Source organism: Papio anubis, unplaced genomic scaffold (genome assembly GCF_008728515.1).
Source record: "Papio anubis isolate 15944 unplaced genomic scaffold, Panubis1.0 scaffold211, whole genome shotgun sequence".
Taxonomy (NCBI): Eukaryota; Metazoa; Chordata; class Mammalia; order Primates; family Cercopithecidae; genus Papio; species Papio anubis.
Window position 1 is genome coordinate 80,079 of NW_022162143.1, and position 13,815 is coordinate 93,893.

Genomic DNA, 13,815 nt, shown 5'->3' on the forward strand with positions numbered 1-13,815 from the left:
AAGACCTCAGAGTATGGAAAAGGGGGCTCATGTGTGATGCAATTCGTGCAATGGGTAGTTGAAGCATAGCGTAATCCAAGAGGCCACGGTGGGGGTTGGGGGGCGCTGTGTTTCGCACACAGGTGTTCTTTCTCCCCGCACCCCCACCCTCACCCCTCACCACGTGCAAGCATTCAGTGTGAGTCTGCGCCTTGAGTCTGTGGGCCAGGACAGAGTGCACAGTGGACAAAAGCAAGAGGGTTTCAGGCCAAGGCAGGGAACTGAGAACTCAAAGGCCCGGGAACCCAAGCCAATCAGATTCACCATCCACTAGGAGTCTAAAAGCTGGCAGAGCCTCACAGCCCAAAGTCCACTCACAGCAGGAAAGTGGCCAGAGGATCTGACAGGTAGAAACCCGATAGAGACTCTATCAGAAAAGTTAAAGCTGAAAGGCTCATAACACCCACGGGCCCAAAGAAAGGTCAGTGTGAGCTGAACAGCTGTTCCATTTGGTGCCAGAGGCCTTGGCTGTTGTCTTCTACATCCAGGCAGCCTCCCTGATCAGCCCCACCTAGAAAAGCCAATTCTTCTGCTCTTAAAGGAGACTCACTTATTTGTAGCAAAGCTATCATTTAGGTATGAATGGGAAGCGGGGGAACGGTGCGGAGTCTGCGGGGGGAGGGCGGGTGTTCAACGGGCTCCAAAGGAAGGAGCTCGTGGCTGAAGCCTGAGCCTCCATGTTGTGAGTACTACATGCGTTTCTTTCAGAGGCAGACAGGGGCCTTGGCTGCAGGGACCCTGACAAGCCGCGACTTGAGCTATGCTTTCGAGCCTGCATTGAATTGGGAGCGGTATAAAGGAGGAGGGAGGGCATGCCTGGAAAGGGGGTGGGGTGGGGTGGGGAGGTGGAGGGGAACAGCATGAGCAAAGGCACGAAGGAAGAATGAATCTGCTGCGCGTTAAGGATGGCATAGAGACTTCCCTGATTGGAGCCGGGAGTTCTTGCAGGGGGATGGAGGCCGCTATGATTGGATAGCTAAAGTGGGGCCAGATTTGGAGGGCTTTGAATGCCCGACCGAGGAGCACTGAACCCAGCTCCTGACTCGCGATTTCCGTTCAAAACCGAATTACCTAAAGGGTGGTTAATTCCAACGTGTGTTCCTCTTTGGGGGCTTCTGAAAAGTCGGTTTATCGTCTTACCTGCTTCAGTTCTCTTCATTTACTCAGGGAGGAAGTAATCCTCACATGTGCAGGGGAGGGGGTATAATGATTTCTCTTCACTTGCTTTGAAGATGCCTCCCCCGCCCCAAATCCCACTTCCACGCCAAATATTATTAAATTTGGTTTCTCCTCCTCCTCACGCAAGTTCTCTTTCTCTCGCCAGCACCTCCCCCACGTTTTCCTGCTCTCCACCAGTCGGGCCCGACTCCTCCCGGCCCCCAGCGGCGCGCTTCCCCGGCCCGCTGGCCCGCGCCGCCCTCCGCGCCGTGCACCCCCCTCCCGGCCCGTCGCGCCCGCGGCCCGCACACCCTGGTCCACGCCCCCCCGGCGGAGCGGTAGGTGTTGTGCGGTCTGCGCCGGGCCGCAGTGCGGCTGCGCGCACTGTGCTGCCTCCGGGGCTGGCAGGGCAGCGGCGGCCGCGGCGGCGGCGGCGGGGCCGGGAGCGAGCGGCGGCGGCGGCGGCGGCGGCGGCGGCGTGGGGAGTGGCGTGGAGCGGAGCCTGGGGCTGCAGCAGCGCGGGGACCCCGGAGTAGAAAGCCCCGGGGACAAGGAAGGAAGGCCCGGCCGCCAAATCCCTGAGCAACCGTTCTTCTTGGATTTTGGGGGGAGCCTGCCCCCCCACTTCGTCTTCAAACGCCCCCAACTCACCCCCCACAGCCCCGGCCGCTGACGGGAGGAGGCGGCGGCGGCAGCGGGGGGCTGAGGGGCGCCGCCATGCCTCTCCCGCGGTGAAGCACCCCGGCTGTGAGGAGCCGCTGGTCTCCCCGGTGATGTCCCCCAGGCGGCAGGCGAAAGCGACTCACTCGAGCCCTGGGGTAAAGGCCTAGCTTATCCAGCTTCCTTCCTCCTCCTCCTCCTCCTCTTCCCCTCTCCCTCCCCCTCCTTCTCCTCCTCCTTTCCCCCCCTTCGTCCTCCCCTCCCGGTCTCTTCCCTCACCCTTCCCCGCGCCCCCATCTTTCCCTCCCTCCCTCCCACCCCTCCAGCAGCGATGGCAGAGGAACAACAACAGCCGCCACCACAGCAGCCTGATGCCCATCAGCAGCTTCCCCCCAGCGCCCCCAACTCGGGGGTGGCCCTGCCAGCCCTTGTGCCCGGGCTGCCAGGGACAGAGGCCAGCGCGCTGCAACACAAGATCAAGAACTCCATCTGGTAAGAGGATCCTCCATCGCTGGGGTGAAAAAGCCCAGGCACATTTCTGCTGCAAAGTGGGTGGGGGGCGGCAGGCGGGGGAGCGGAGGAGGAGGTTGATGCTTTCATTGAATGTGGCTTTCCCCTAGTCGGGTGCACATTTGTAGGACCTCTGGAGGTGTAGGGACTTTGCATCAATCAGCCCCTGTCTCCTTAGCTAAAAAATGCTTTTACCCCCTCCTCAATTGTGAGTGCAGATAAACAAGTTTTTTGGTTTTATTTTTTCACTCATTGTAACAGAAATATGGGTCGGAATTAAGTCATATTGCATGATGGTGGCATGAATTTGGAACTGGAGAATGTGAAATGTGTTTACTCCTTTTTGCAGCCGTAGAAGGAGGAAGAAGTGTATTGTGAATTTTCACCAAACAGATATCCAAACAGATATTGTGCGTAAGAATATTAATATGCAGCACAAAACCTAATGTGTCTCTTCCTTTTCAGTTGGGTTAGCTGCTGTTTCTGAATGTTTTTGCCTCCTTTATTCTAATATTAAATTTCTTTTTCAGGGAATTTATTCTTTGCATTGATTGTGAAGAAAGTGCTTCTTTAGTATAAAATATTTTAAGATGGTAGTTTACAACAAAGTGTGTTGGGTTTTTTTTTTTTTGCTTAAAACATAGGGAATCAAATGTCTTGCCATTTGTGTGTCTTTTTAAAAGAAACCATTGATGGAATATGTTTGGCTATTTTACTTTCTCGTATGAAAATTTACAGTATTTCAGCATTAGATTAAACTCCTCAAGTCTAGTGGGAATCTTTTAATAATTAAATACACCGAGTTAAGTCCATCCACTGTTAGAGCCATTGCAATATTCTTTGAACATGAACTTGCATTGTTTTGTAGGATTCTTCATTAACTGCCTTTTTTTTTAAGTGTAGCAATATTTTTTAAATGGAAAGTAATATTTGGAATTTTGCCTAAGAGATTGCTTTTAATAGAAGTATAAAAAGAGAATTTCATATGGTATTTTAAAAAGCCTTGATTTTGAAAATGGAAATGAAATCTTTGCAGGGACATCATTGAATATGAGTACTAAAATATCAAAACTCATTTTCTCATTTTGAAAACATATCGTAAAGCAACTGGCGTTGCATGTACAGTATTTACACATTTTTAAAGTGATACTTTTTAAATACAAGATTAAGGTTAGTTATACAGTAATTTTCATTATTTTCTTGGCATACATCCATGCCGTCATGATGCTGATATGAAGTAGGTCAGTGCAGGCTTTAATAGTTTCATCAACAGTAGTTGGCAGTTGAATATCTTGCTTTCAGTTTTAATTTTAAAATGAAGTTTAAATATTTTAAAGGAGTATTTTTTTGGCTTTGACAGTAGTCATATTGTGGCAACTTGAAAATAGGTCCGATAAATATGATTGGGGTGTGTGTGTGTGTGTGTGAGTGAGTGTGTGAGACAGAAAGCAGTCTTTATTCTTCAGTGGATACCCTCACCCCCTTATTAAAGCTATAATTTAAGAAATGGTGAATATCTTGCTTACCATCAAGGTTTTCACAAAACCAGTGTTGTTTTTTTTTTCAACCTCTAGTAACGTGATGTAACTTTGTGTTTCTGAAATCATCATTAAATTGAATTAAACACCTTGATTTTTACATTCAGATGTGGCATATCCAAGTTAATGGACTAAAATATTTTAAGAGAGACAAATTTTAAAAGTTGATTTAGTAATGTATATTTTAATTTATTATGAGAACAAGAGGGGAAAGGAATCTTCACTTTATAGTTTTAAAATGAGTTGTAGAGGCAACTGAGTGAAATGTTTAAATAATGATGACAGTCGAGTGTACTTTTTGGTAAATAATGTGTAAATTTAATTATTCTTTGATATTTGCATATCCATTACAGCTGAACTGCTCTGACTTTAACATGAGAAAAACTTCTGAAATAGAGTGCTCTCCAGTTTTTGGTGCTTGCTCTCAAAAAATAATGGGCAACAAACACGTGAATCCCAAAATATGAAATTTTGTATTTTTGTTTTAAAATTGTAATGGTATACTTACTAGCATCTAATGTTCAACTTTAGAAATCCTATTTGCAAAAATGATTTTTATATACTTAAAATTTCAGAATAAACATTTGTAGAGAGTAAACAAGATTAGTGAATATATTTAATAGTCTCATACCCCCTGCTCCACAAGAATGGATTTGTATTATTCATCAAGTGACTATATAAAATAAAGATATCAAAAGTGAAAACTCCTTTACTATCGTGTTCTCCTAAGAAATAGTATGTATGTATTAAATTTAAATAATTTTAATAGATGATTGCACTTATTTAGATATTTCACATTTTTGAGGCAATAATATTATTTTACAAATTATTCTATCACCTGATAATATTCTGAGAGACTATCAGTTTTGTACTACTTCCTGAATCATCCTTTGGTACCATTAATGAGAATTTAAAATTACTCTCAAAAGAAATGTGACATTTAAAAATTATCAAATGGGTTTTGCATTTGCTTTATCATAGTTTCTAAATTACTGGGCTTGCATATCACAAACAAGTCTGTACTTGTCCTCCTACTCTACAAATATAAATATAGTATGTGATGTAGGCCTTTGACTGGACAATGAGTTATTTATCAGTTCATAATTAATTCTGTTTATTAAACTAAAATACTATTTGATAAAAGTACACCCATTGAAATATCAGGCATTAAATGAGTCTGGAAAAAAAGCATTCAAAGTTGATTGGAAACTATTTCTTAAGAGTTGGAAATATATTTTAAAAGTAATTATAGAAAATAAGTTAGTACAAAATTGACACTGTTATGTTTCTATAACACGGTTATGAATACCTTCAACTGAAGTCTAGGTTAACAAGCTTGCATGTTTCTGATTCTTACTCCATAGACAAAAGGTCCAAATCACTGACACTACTCACTAGAAAGGAGATTTGTTAGTGGGCATGTGCTTTAGTACTGAATATGGTGTAAGGTTATTTGTATTTTCTAAAAAGTAGAATTCCAAAATAAGCTTATTGTTGTTTAAAAAAAAAAAAAACTAGTAACCCATGTATTTTACCTAAAACAAGGCCACAACCCAACCTAACTGCAAACTACTTTTAGCTTAAATTGCACCCCTCTTTGGTTACCTCAAAAAAAAAAAAAAAGAAAGAAATAGCAAAGCAAGTTTTCCCTTCCTCTTATCTCTCAGTGTCTTCCTAGTTTAGTGAAAATTTTTTAGTGTAAGCAACAATAAACAAATTTACTAAGTCCTTTTATTTACCTTCTTAGGGCAGTTTTACTTGAAACCCTGATAGAATAAAATTGCTATGGAAAAAATAGGATTGATATGGTTTCTGCCTGTTTGTGAATTGAGATCATACCTACATGAGTGGGAGTAAATAACATGCATGCAGTGAGGCTGTAACATAGATACAGGTTGATCATCCCTAATCCAAAATCCCCCGAAATTCAAAATGCTCCCAAATCTGAAACACTCCAAAATCCCAAATGTTTTTAGGCCACGAGTGAAAAATTCCACACCTGACTTCATTGTATCATGCACAGAATTATTTAAAATATTGTATAGGCCAGGTGCGGTGGCTCACGCCTGTAATCCCAGTACTCTGGGAGGCCAAGGCGGGCGGATCACCTGAGGTCGGGAGTTCAAGACCAGCCTGGCCATGGTGAAACCCCATCTCTACTAAAATTACAGAAAATTAGCTAGGGGTGGTGGTGTGCACCTATAATCCCAGCTACCTGGGAGGCTGAGGCAGGAGACTGGCTTGAACCCAGGAGGCTGAGGTTGCTGTGAGCCGAGATCACGCCATTGCACTCCAGCCTGGGCAACAAGAACGAAACTCCGTAAAAAAAAAAAATTGCATAAAAATTCAGGTTATGTGTATAAAGTGTATATGAAACATAAATTAATTTCTTTTTTTTTTTTTTTTTTTGAGATGGAGTCTCACTCTGTCACCCAGGCTGGAGTGCAGTGGCGCGATCTCGGCTCACTGCAAGCTCCGCCTCCCAGGTTCACGCCATTCTCCTGCCTCAGCCTCCTGAGTAGCTGGGACTACAGGTGCCCGCCACCGCGCCCAGCTAATTTTTTGTATTTTTTAATAGAGACGGGGTTTCACCGTGGTCTCCATCTCCTGACCTTGTGATCCGCCCGCCTTGGCCTCCCAAAGTGCTGGGATTACAGGCGTGAGCCACCGCGCCCAGCCATAAATGAATTTCATGTTTAGACTTGGATTACATCCCTAAGATACTCATTACACATATTACACATATGCAAATATTCCAAAATCCAAAATAATAAATTGGAAGCACATTGGACGCGGTAGCTCACCCCTGTAATCCTAACACTTTAGGAGGTCAAGGTGGGTGGATTGCCTGAGCTCAGGAGTTTGCAATGAGCCTGGGCAACACGGTGAAACAGCGTCTTCACTAAAATACAAAAAATTAGCCAGGTGTGGCATCGTGCGCCTGTAGTCCCAGCCACTTGGGAGGCTAAGGCAGGAGAATCCCTTGAACCCAGGAGGTGGAGTTGCAGTGAGCCGAGATCGTGCCACTGCACTCCAGCTTGGGCGACAGGGCGAGACTATGGTTCAAAATAAAAAAGTAAAAATAAATAAATAAACAAATCGGAAGCACATATGATCGCAGGCATTTCAGATAAGAGATAGTTAGCTTGTATTAAACTCGTACCTGAAAATTCAAAAGAAATCCTGATGTTTTATTTTAGAAAATATTCCAATACTGCATTTACTCAAATTCAGGGATTCTTAAAAGAATTTGTTATCAATTACTGTTTTTATTTCTGTAACTTTATTTGCAGGTGAGACCTCATAAACCTCTTCTTAAAACGGTCATATAAGATCTGTCGTTTTGCCCACTTTATGGAAAGAGATAAACAGTGACAGAAGACCTGTAAGATTCCACTGATTCCTTATTAGACCCTAGAAAAAATGCTGGGATCAGAGTTCCTTATCTTTATGCAATCCTGTAAAGCATATATACTTCTGTATCTGCTATATTTTAGGCTTAAAATTATAATAAAAGTAGAATTATATATATGATCTATTTTGGATGTTCTCTGAATTCTAGTTAAAACCAAAATTGAAAATTTTGTTTTACTTTCTTATGATGATGACAATCAACATCTAGATATTAAGTGATTAATCTCTTGTTTCCATCCTAGTTACAGGGAGCTAAGTTTGGTAATCCAAAAGGTTCACATAGTGATGCCATATTAGTGCTGATTTTCAGTCCCCCATCCTGGAATGCAGTGGTTCAATTTTATTCTTGGTTTTTGAATCAGGTGGTTTATTAACTCTGTCGAGAAATACTGTTCCCTCAACTATAGTGGGAAACATGTACTATAAATTCATAACTTTAGAGTTGACTTTAAGTGGAAGTCTGTGATTTTCATTTTGCTTTAAAAATAGAGACTGATGCAGCTGCCTTCCATATATTTTTGATTAGTAGGTTGACTTGCTACCTACCCTGAGTTTAGCCTGTCTTCAATACCAAGCACACAAAAGACTTAGAATGCATTTTGCATATCCGTATTGAGCCTAGCTGTGTCCCAACAGGATTTCTGCTTCCAGGAGGAAGGCAATTCCTTGCTCTCCTATGATTTGAAACTGATAAAATTGTCTTCCCTGTTGACAAAAGTTAATTGCAAGTTAAGCAGTTTCAGGCCTGTTGATTTTCTTGTTTAGGTTGGGTAGCAGATATGTACGTGTGTAAATAATTGACCAATTTGCTCTCTCCATTGAAAGGTGTCTTGAATGGTGGCATGTGCAGGACTGATTTGATTTATGTCTCACTGTAAATTTTTGGTATTATTTGGGGAAAATGAGCTTCATAGTGGTAGAAAAGACAAGTGTCTTGTTATGAAAGATGGATTAAGAATTATGTTGCATTACTTTTTCCATTAGAAAATAATATTGCATGCTAAAATTGTACAAATGAAAATTAAAATAAGCCGTATCATTTATTTATATTTGAGGACTTTAAGAACAGTTTGTAAGTACTCAAATGAGTATCTGCTATATACAAAGTATTATGCCAGAGACTGGCATTTGAGGAATGCCCATTCACTTGTAATGTTAACCTTGTAAAATTCACCTAAGCAAAAATACGCAATAAAACTTCTCTTTTATTCAGCTAGGGGACCAGGAAAAGAAGTGACAAGTGTCAAGGTATGCATTGTGGAAAAAGTAGACCTTAGTTTCCTCATTTACAAAATGAGAGATTTGTACTAAGTGACCTTGAAGGTTCCTGAGTTTCTAACTCTGTTACTGAATCAATATTGACAACAATAATAAAACCGTAAGCACAGTGAAAGACTAATATGATTAATTTATCATAGGCAATCAATAGAACATTTTCATTGGATGAATTATTAGGATTTGTCAGTGTTTCCTTGGGTGTTAGCTGAGGAGGACTTGCTTATTGCTACCTTGTGCAAGGGTTCTGTTATATGAGATTACTGTGCAAATCTTTATTGAGCATATATTACATTTAAAGTAGTTAAGAGCTGTTTATTGTGCAAAAGTAAGGCTATGCAATAATCCTGGTTGTTGGGGAGTTTACTAACTTCTGGTTGAGAGATTGTAGTAGGGAGGCTGTTTGTGTGCTGCTTTTGTTTTGTCTTCTTTATAAAGGGATGCTCAATGTTTAACCTTATCACATAATAGTAATGTAATATTTTAAGGTAGTGAATGTCATATTGTAAATTCAATTATATAAATAAGAAAAGTATGTACTCTTTTCAGAATAATTTAGTGCAGCATTGAGCTTCACAGCTGTTTCTCTTCATCTAGGATAGACATTTTAATAAGTAATCGTGACAGACTGTTCTTTGTAAATTATAAGGAACATGTTAGTAAGATGGTTATTCCACATCTCTGAGCAAAGTAGACCACTCTTGTCCAGTGCCTCCTATTCTACCATTCTCTTTCTGTTTAGTCTTTTAGTTGCTTTCTCTTCTGCTTTCTGGAGGGTTCTAAGTTCAAGTTAAAGATGAGCAGCATGGGCCAATAGGAGGAAGAATCTTCCTGCCTTGGGTAGGATAATAAAATAAGGAACAATAGGCACTAAGTCCTTAATGCACTTAGTTGCTGACTATGAGATTAAGATATTCGGCACTCAACCCACATAAATAAAAACCTTAAAACATGATTTTTCTCTTTTTGCGACTGTGGATAAGCATTTACTTTTTCTATTTCATGAACTATATGCCTCTTATTTATAAGACAAAATAGAAACATGAGGTTTGGTTAATTATGTACAACCTCTGTATCAGGCATCTATTACTGTAGCTCATATATATGTGTGTGTGTGTGTGTATATATATAATATATAAGTTGTGTGGGAGGTGAAGTTTTCTATTTCCTCGTAACTGAGCACAAATTGAAAAATGCTGATATTCCTTGCTATTTGAGTCTCGTTTTTTTTTCCCTGAGTGCAGAGAGTGAAAGGTCAGAAAGTGACAGATTCCAATCTGTTATGTCTTGGATTTTTGGAAGGCATGAGTCCATATGGTACACAGTACCATGTCTTCCAAATAGCCTTATCTAAAATAAAAAAATAAATTATCTGAACCCATTTGTTGTCTAAATTGGGATAGCAAGGGTTTAGATAGCAAGGGATACCTTTACACCCTTTCCAACACAGGATTAGCAAATTGATTTGAACTTGCATGCAAAGTCTGATTGATTAGTGATATTTCTAGCAAGGGCATGGGAATAAGAAGTAATGATACACATGCCCTGTAATTGCCACCCTTTTTCTTTCTGAAGTCAGTAATGTTTAGAATGTGAGCTCTCTTATAGATGAAGCATTAAAACAATGGCTGTCTTGGGGAGGGAGAGTCACTAGGGCTATTGTCTTTCCATTTAGGATGCCTAATTTTAAGGTATAAACCAAGCATGGAGAGCACTTGGGTTTGTGTGTTTTTCTGTTTTTCTGTGACTTTTCTATTTTGAGCTCCTGTATTGCCAAGTAGCTATAAGATGAAAACAGGGCACTTTGGGAGGCGGAGATGGGTGGATCACGAGATGAGGAGATCAAGACCATCCTGGCTAACATGGTGAAACCCCATCTCTACTAAAAATATAAAAAATTAGCCAGTCACGGTGGTGGGGCCTGTAGTCCCACCTACTCAGGAGGCTGAGGCAGGAGAATCGCTTGAACCCGGGAAGCAGAGGCTGAAGTGAGCCAGGATCGTGCCACTGCACTCCAGCATGGGTGACAGAGTGAGACTCCATCTCAAAAAAAGAAAGAAAGAAAAAATGAGAACAGGGAATTACTATATGAAGTGGCTGCTTCAGTTTGCACTATCCATAACCCTTTTTCTTTGCTTCCATTATCTTATTTCTCTGCTTATGTATGTGCTGGTCTGGTCCTATTACCTGCTACCTTAAGAATGTTGTTTCTGCTGATATAAATGTCTAACTTTAAGATCCAGTTCGTGAAGCACGTCTCACGAACCTTTCCTCAACTCCCAGGGAAACAATGATCTAAGTTGTGTAATTTAATATTTTTCAGTAGTTTAGACTGGCCCTACCTAAGATGAGTCCATTTTAGTGAGTTTTTACTGAATTTAAATGAAACACTCTCATTTTCTAATACGTAAAGTTGATAGGAATTTGTAGATCGAATATATCTGAAACAAAGTTATCGCTTGCAGAATCAGTAGTTTACAATATGACAGTAAAATATGTTATTTCTATATGGCAACACCAAGAACTTACCGTTGTTTTTGCAGTGTGTGTAAATTTAAAAATGTAATTGGATGAGTGTCACTTTAGTGACATCTTGCTTGGAGTAAAGTTGGTGCTTCTGGGAACCTGGGAAATATATTCCAACAAGATGCTTTAGTTAATGTAAGTGAATCACTTCCATAATTTGATTGCAGTCATTAGATCTATTAATAAGATATATCAAAGCAATCTATGATCAAAATTTAACTGTCAGATTATTAAATGCATGTCCTTTTTTCTGAAGCAGGAGCTACTAGCAAGCAGCATTTTAGGCAGATTCTACATGTACAGGTTTTTAAGAAGTCAGAAGGTCAAAGATAAATTTTGAATTTATAGAACCATGTAGTCAGGGAAAACTGAATTCAATACACATTTATTTTAATGACTGTCACATACAAGGCATAAAAAGGTTAAAAAAGAATAAGACATTATTCTTACCACTTTAAAACATTCACCCTCTTGTGTGGTAGACTCATCAATTGAATTTATCAAAAGTAAATTTTGTTAAATGCAGTAACGGTATATAAGCAGTGGTATAAACAAATGCAGAATTAGGTGAGGGAGAGACTCAACAAGGACATAATATTTTTACTGGCAAAATTCAGGATAGTGGCCTTAATGAAAAATCAAGGGATGGGCTATAAATCCAAACACACTTAACAGTATACTTACTTGGTCATTGTTATTCTCACTAGCAGAAATTAGATTCAGAGTTGATGATGACAGTGAGCTTTGCCAATAATGTGAATAAATAGAGGAAAATAGCTTGGGAGAAAATGTGCTTGACTAAGGAATAGGATTTCCACCAACTAATCACAATCCTCTTATGTTAAGTTGTGATCTACAAATAGAAGAAAGAATATAAAGTAATAGTAGAGAAGAAAAGGATGTGAGCTGGGTGGGAACTGGGGCAGAGTACCATAGTACAGATTGCCACAACCAATGTCACCTTAAACTTGGCCTTTCACAACAACCTTTCTTCTATGCCTTAGGGCCTTGCCACCTCAAATTGCTTTCATTTACTGTCATTTCATTTACTCATTTCATTACTCATTTCAGTTACTCTAATTCTTTTGATAGTAGATATTCCTTCTTTCCCTCAGTCTGGCAGCATCGGTTTCATCTTTTATTTTTCTCTCATCCTCGTGTCCAGTATTTTAACAAGTTTCTCAGTTTGCAGTGTAGCTTAAATTTCTCCTTGTCTTCCTGTTTCCACTGCTGATATGGTTTGGCTGGGTCCCCACCCAAATCTCATCTTGAATTGTAGCTCCCATAATTCCCACGTGTTGTGAGAGGGATCTGGTGGGAGATAATTGAATCTTGGGGTCAGTTTCCCCCATACTGTTCTCAGGGTGGTGAATAAATCTAATGAGATGTGATGGTTTTATAAAGGGAAACCTCCTTCACTTAGCTCTCTCCTCATTCTCTCTTTTCTGCTGCCATGTAAGATGTGCCTTTCGCCTTCCACCGTGATTGTGAGGCCTCCCTCCCCCAATTGTGAGGCCTCCCCAGCCACATGGAACACAAGTCCATTAAACCTCTTTTTCCTTATAAATTACCCAGTCTCAGGTGTGTCTTTATCAACAATGTGAAAATGGATTAATACAGTAAATTGGTACCAGTAGAGTGGGGCACTGCTGTACAGATACCCAAAAATATGGAAGTGACTTTGGAACTGGGTGACAGGCAGAGATTGGAACAGTTTGGAGAGCTCGGAGAGCTCAGAAGAAGATAGAATAATGTGAGAAAGTTTGGAACTTTCTAGAGACTTGCTGAATGGCTTTGACCAAAATGCTGATAATAATATGGACAATGAAATCCGGCTGAGGTGGTCTCTGATGGAGATGAACCTGTCGGGAACTGGACTCTTGCTATGCTTTAGCAAAGAGACTGGTGGCCTTTTGCCCCTGCCCTAGAGATTTGTGGAACTTTTAAGTTGGGGGAGATTATTTAGGGTATCTGGCAGAAGCAATTTCTATGCAGCAAAGTGTTCAAGGGGTGACTTGGGTGCTGTTAAAAGCATTCAGTTTTAAAAGAGAAACAGCATAAAAGTTCAGAAAATTTGCAGCCTGACAATGCAATAGAAAAGAAAAACCCATTTTCTGAGGAGAAGTTCAAGCCTGCTGTAGAAATTTGCATAAGTAACAAGGAACCAAATGTTAATCACCAAGACAATGGGGAAAATGTGTCGATGGCATGTCAGAGGTCCTCACAGCAGCCCCTCCCATCATAGGCCCAGAGGCCTAGGAGGAAAAAACGGTTTCATGGGCCAGTCCCAGGGTCTCCCTACTCTTTGCAACCTAGGGACTTGGTGCTCTGCATCCCAGCCACTCCAGCCATGGCTAAAAGGGGAAATCTTTACCTAGATTTCAGAGGATGTATGGAAACACCTTGATGTCCAGACAGAAGTTTGCTGCAGAGGTGGGGCCCTCATGGAACCTCTGCTAGGGCAGTGCAGAATGGAAATCTGGGGTTGAAGCCCCTACACAGAGTCCCCACTGGGGCACTGCCTAGCAGAGCTGTGAGAAAAAGGCCACCATTCTCCAGACCCCAGAATGGTAGATCCACCAATGACTTGCACCATGCACCTGGAAAAGCTGCAGACACTAAACACCAGCCCGTGAAAGCCACCAAGAGAGGCTGTATCCTGCAAAACGACAGGGGCAGAGCTGCTCAAGACCAT

At 41.1% G+C, this 13,815-nt stretch overlaps 1 protein-coding gene across 2 annotated transcripts; it reads left to right on the forward strand.

Annotated features, from left to right (window-relative positions):
* The first annotated feature begins 1,898 nt into the window (after positions 1-1,898).
* Positions 1,899-10,196, forward strand: LOC101017138. Of its 2 annotated transcripts, none has more exons than XM_031661638.1 (4): positions 1,899-2,015; positions 2,184-2,349; positions 2,717-2,777; positions 7,199-10,196. In XM_031661638.1, exons 2-4 carry the CDS (start codon positions 2,189-2,191, stop codon positions 7,235-7,237), a joined length of 261 nt encoding a protein of 86 aa, XP_031517498.1. In that variant the 5' UTR covers positions 1,899-2,015; positions 2,184-2,188; the 3' UTR covers positions 7,238-10,196. The 2 variants fall into 2 exon arrangements, with proteins under 2 accessions (XP_031517498.1, XP_031517497.1); XM_031661637.1 differs by having other exon boundaries at positions 2,187-2,349.
* Positions 10,197-13,815: the final 3,619 nt, after the last annotated feature.

Coding starts and splice junctions, on each gene's coding strand:
- LOC101017138 (XM_031661638.1), top strand. CDS start 2,189: ATGGCAGAGGAACAACAACAGCCGCCACCACAGCAGCCTGATGCCCAT. Junction 2,350..2,716: donor AAGATCAAGAACTCCATCTG/GTAAGAGGATCC, acceptor TCCTTTTTGCAG/CCGTAGAAGGAGGAAGAAGT. Junction 2,778..7,198: donor CAGATATCCAAACAGATATT/GTGCGTAAGAAT, acceptor CTTTATTTGCAG/GTGAGACCTCATAAACCTCT.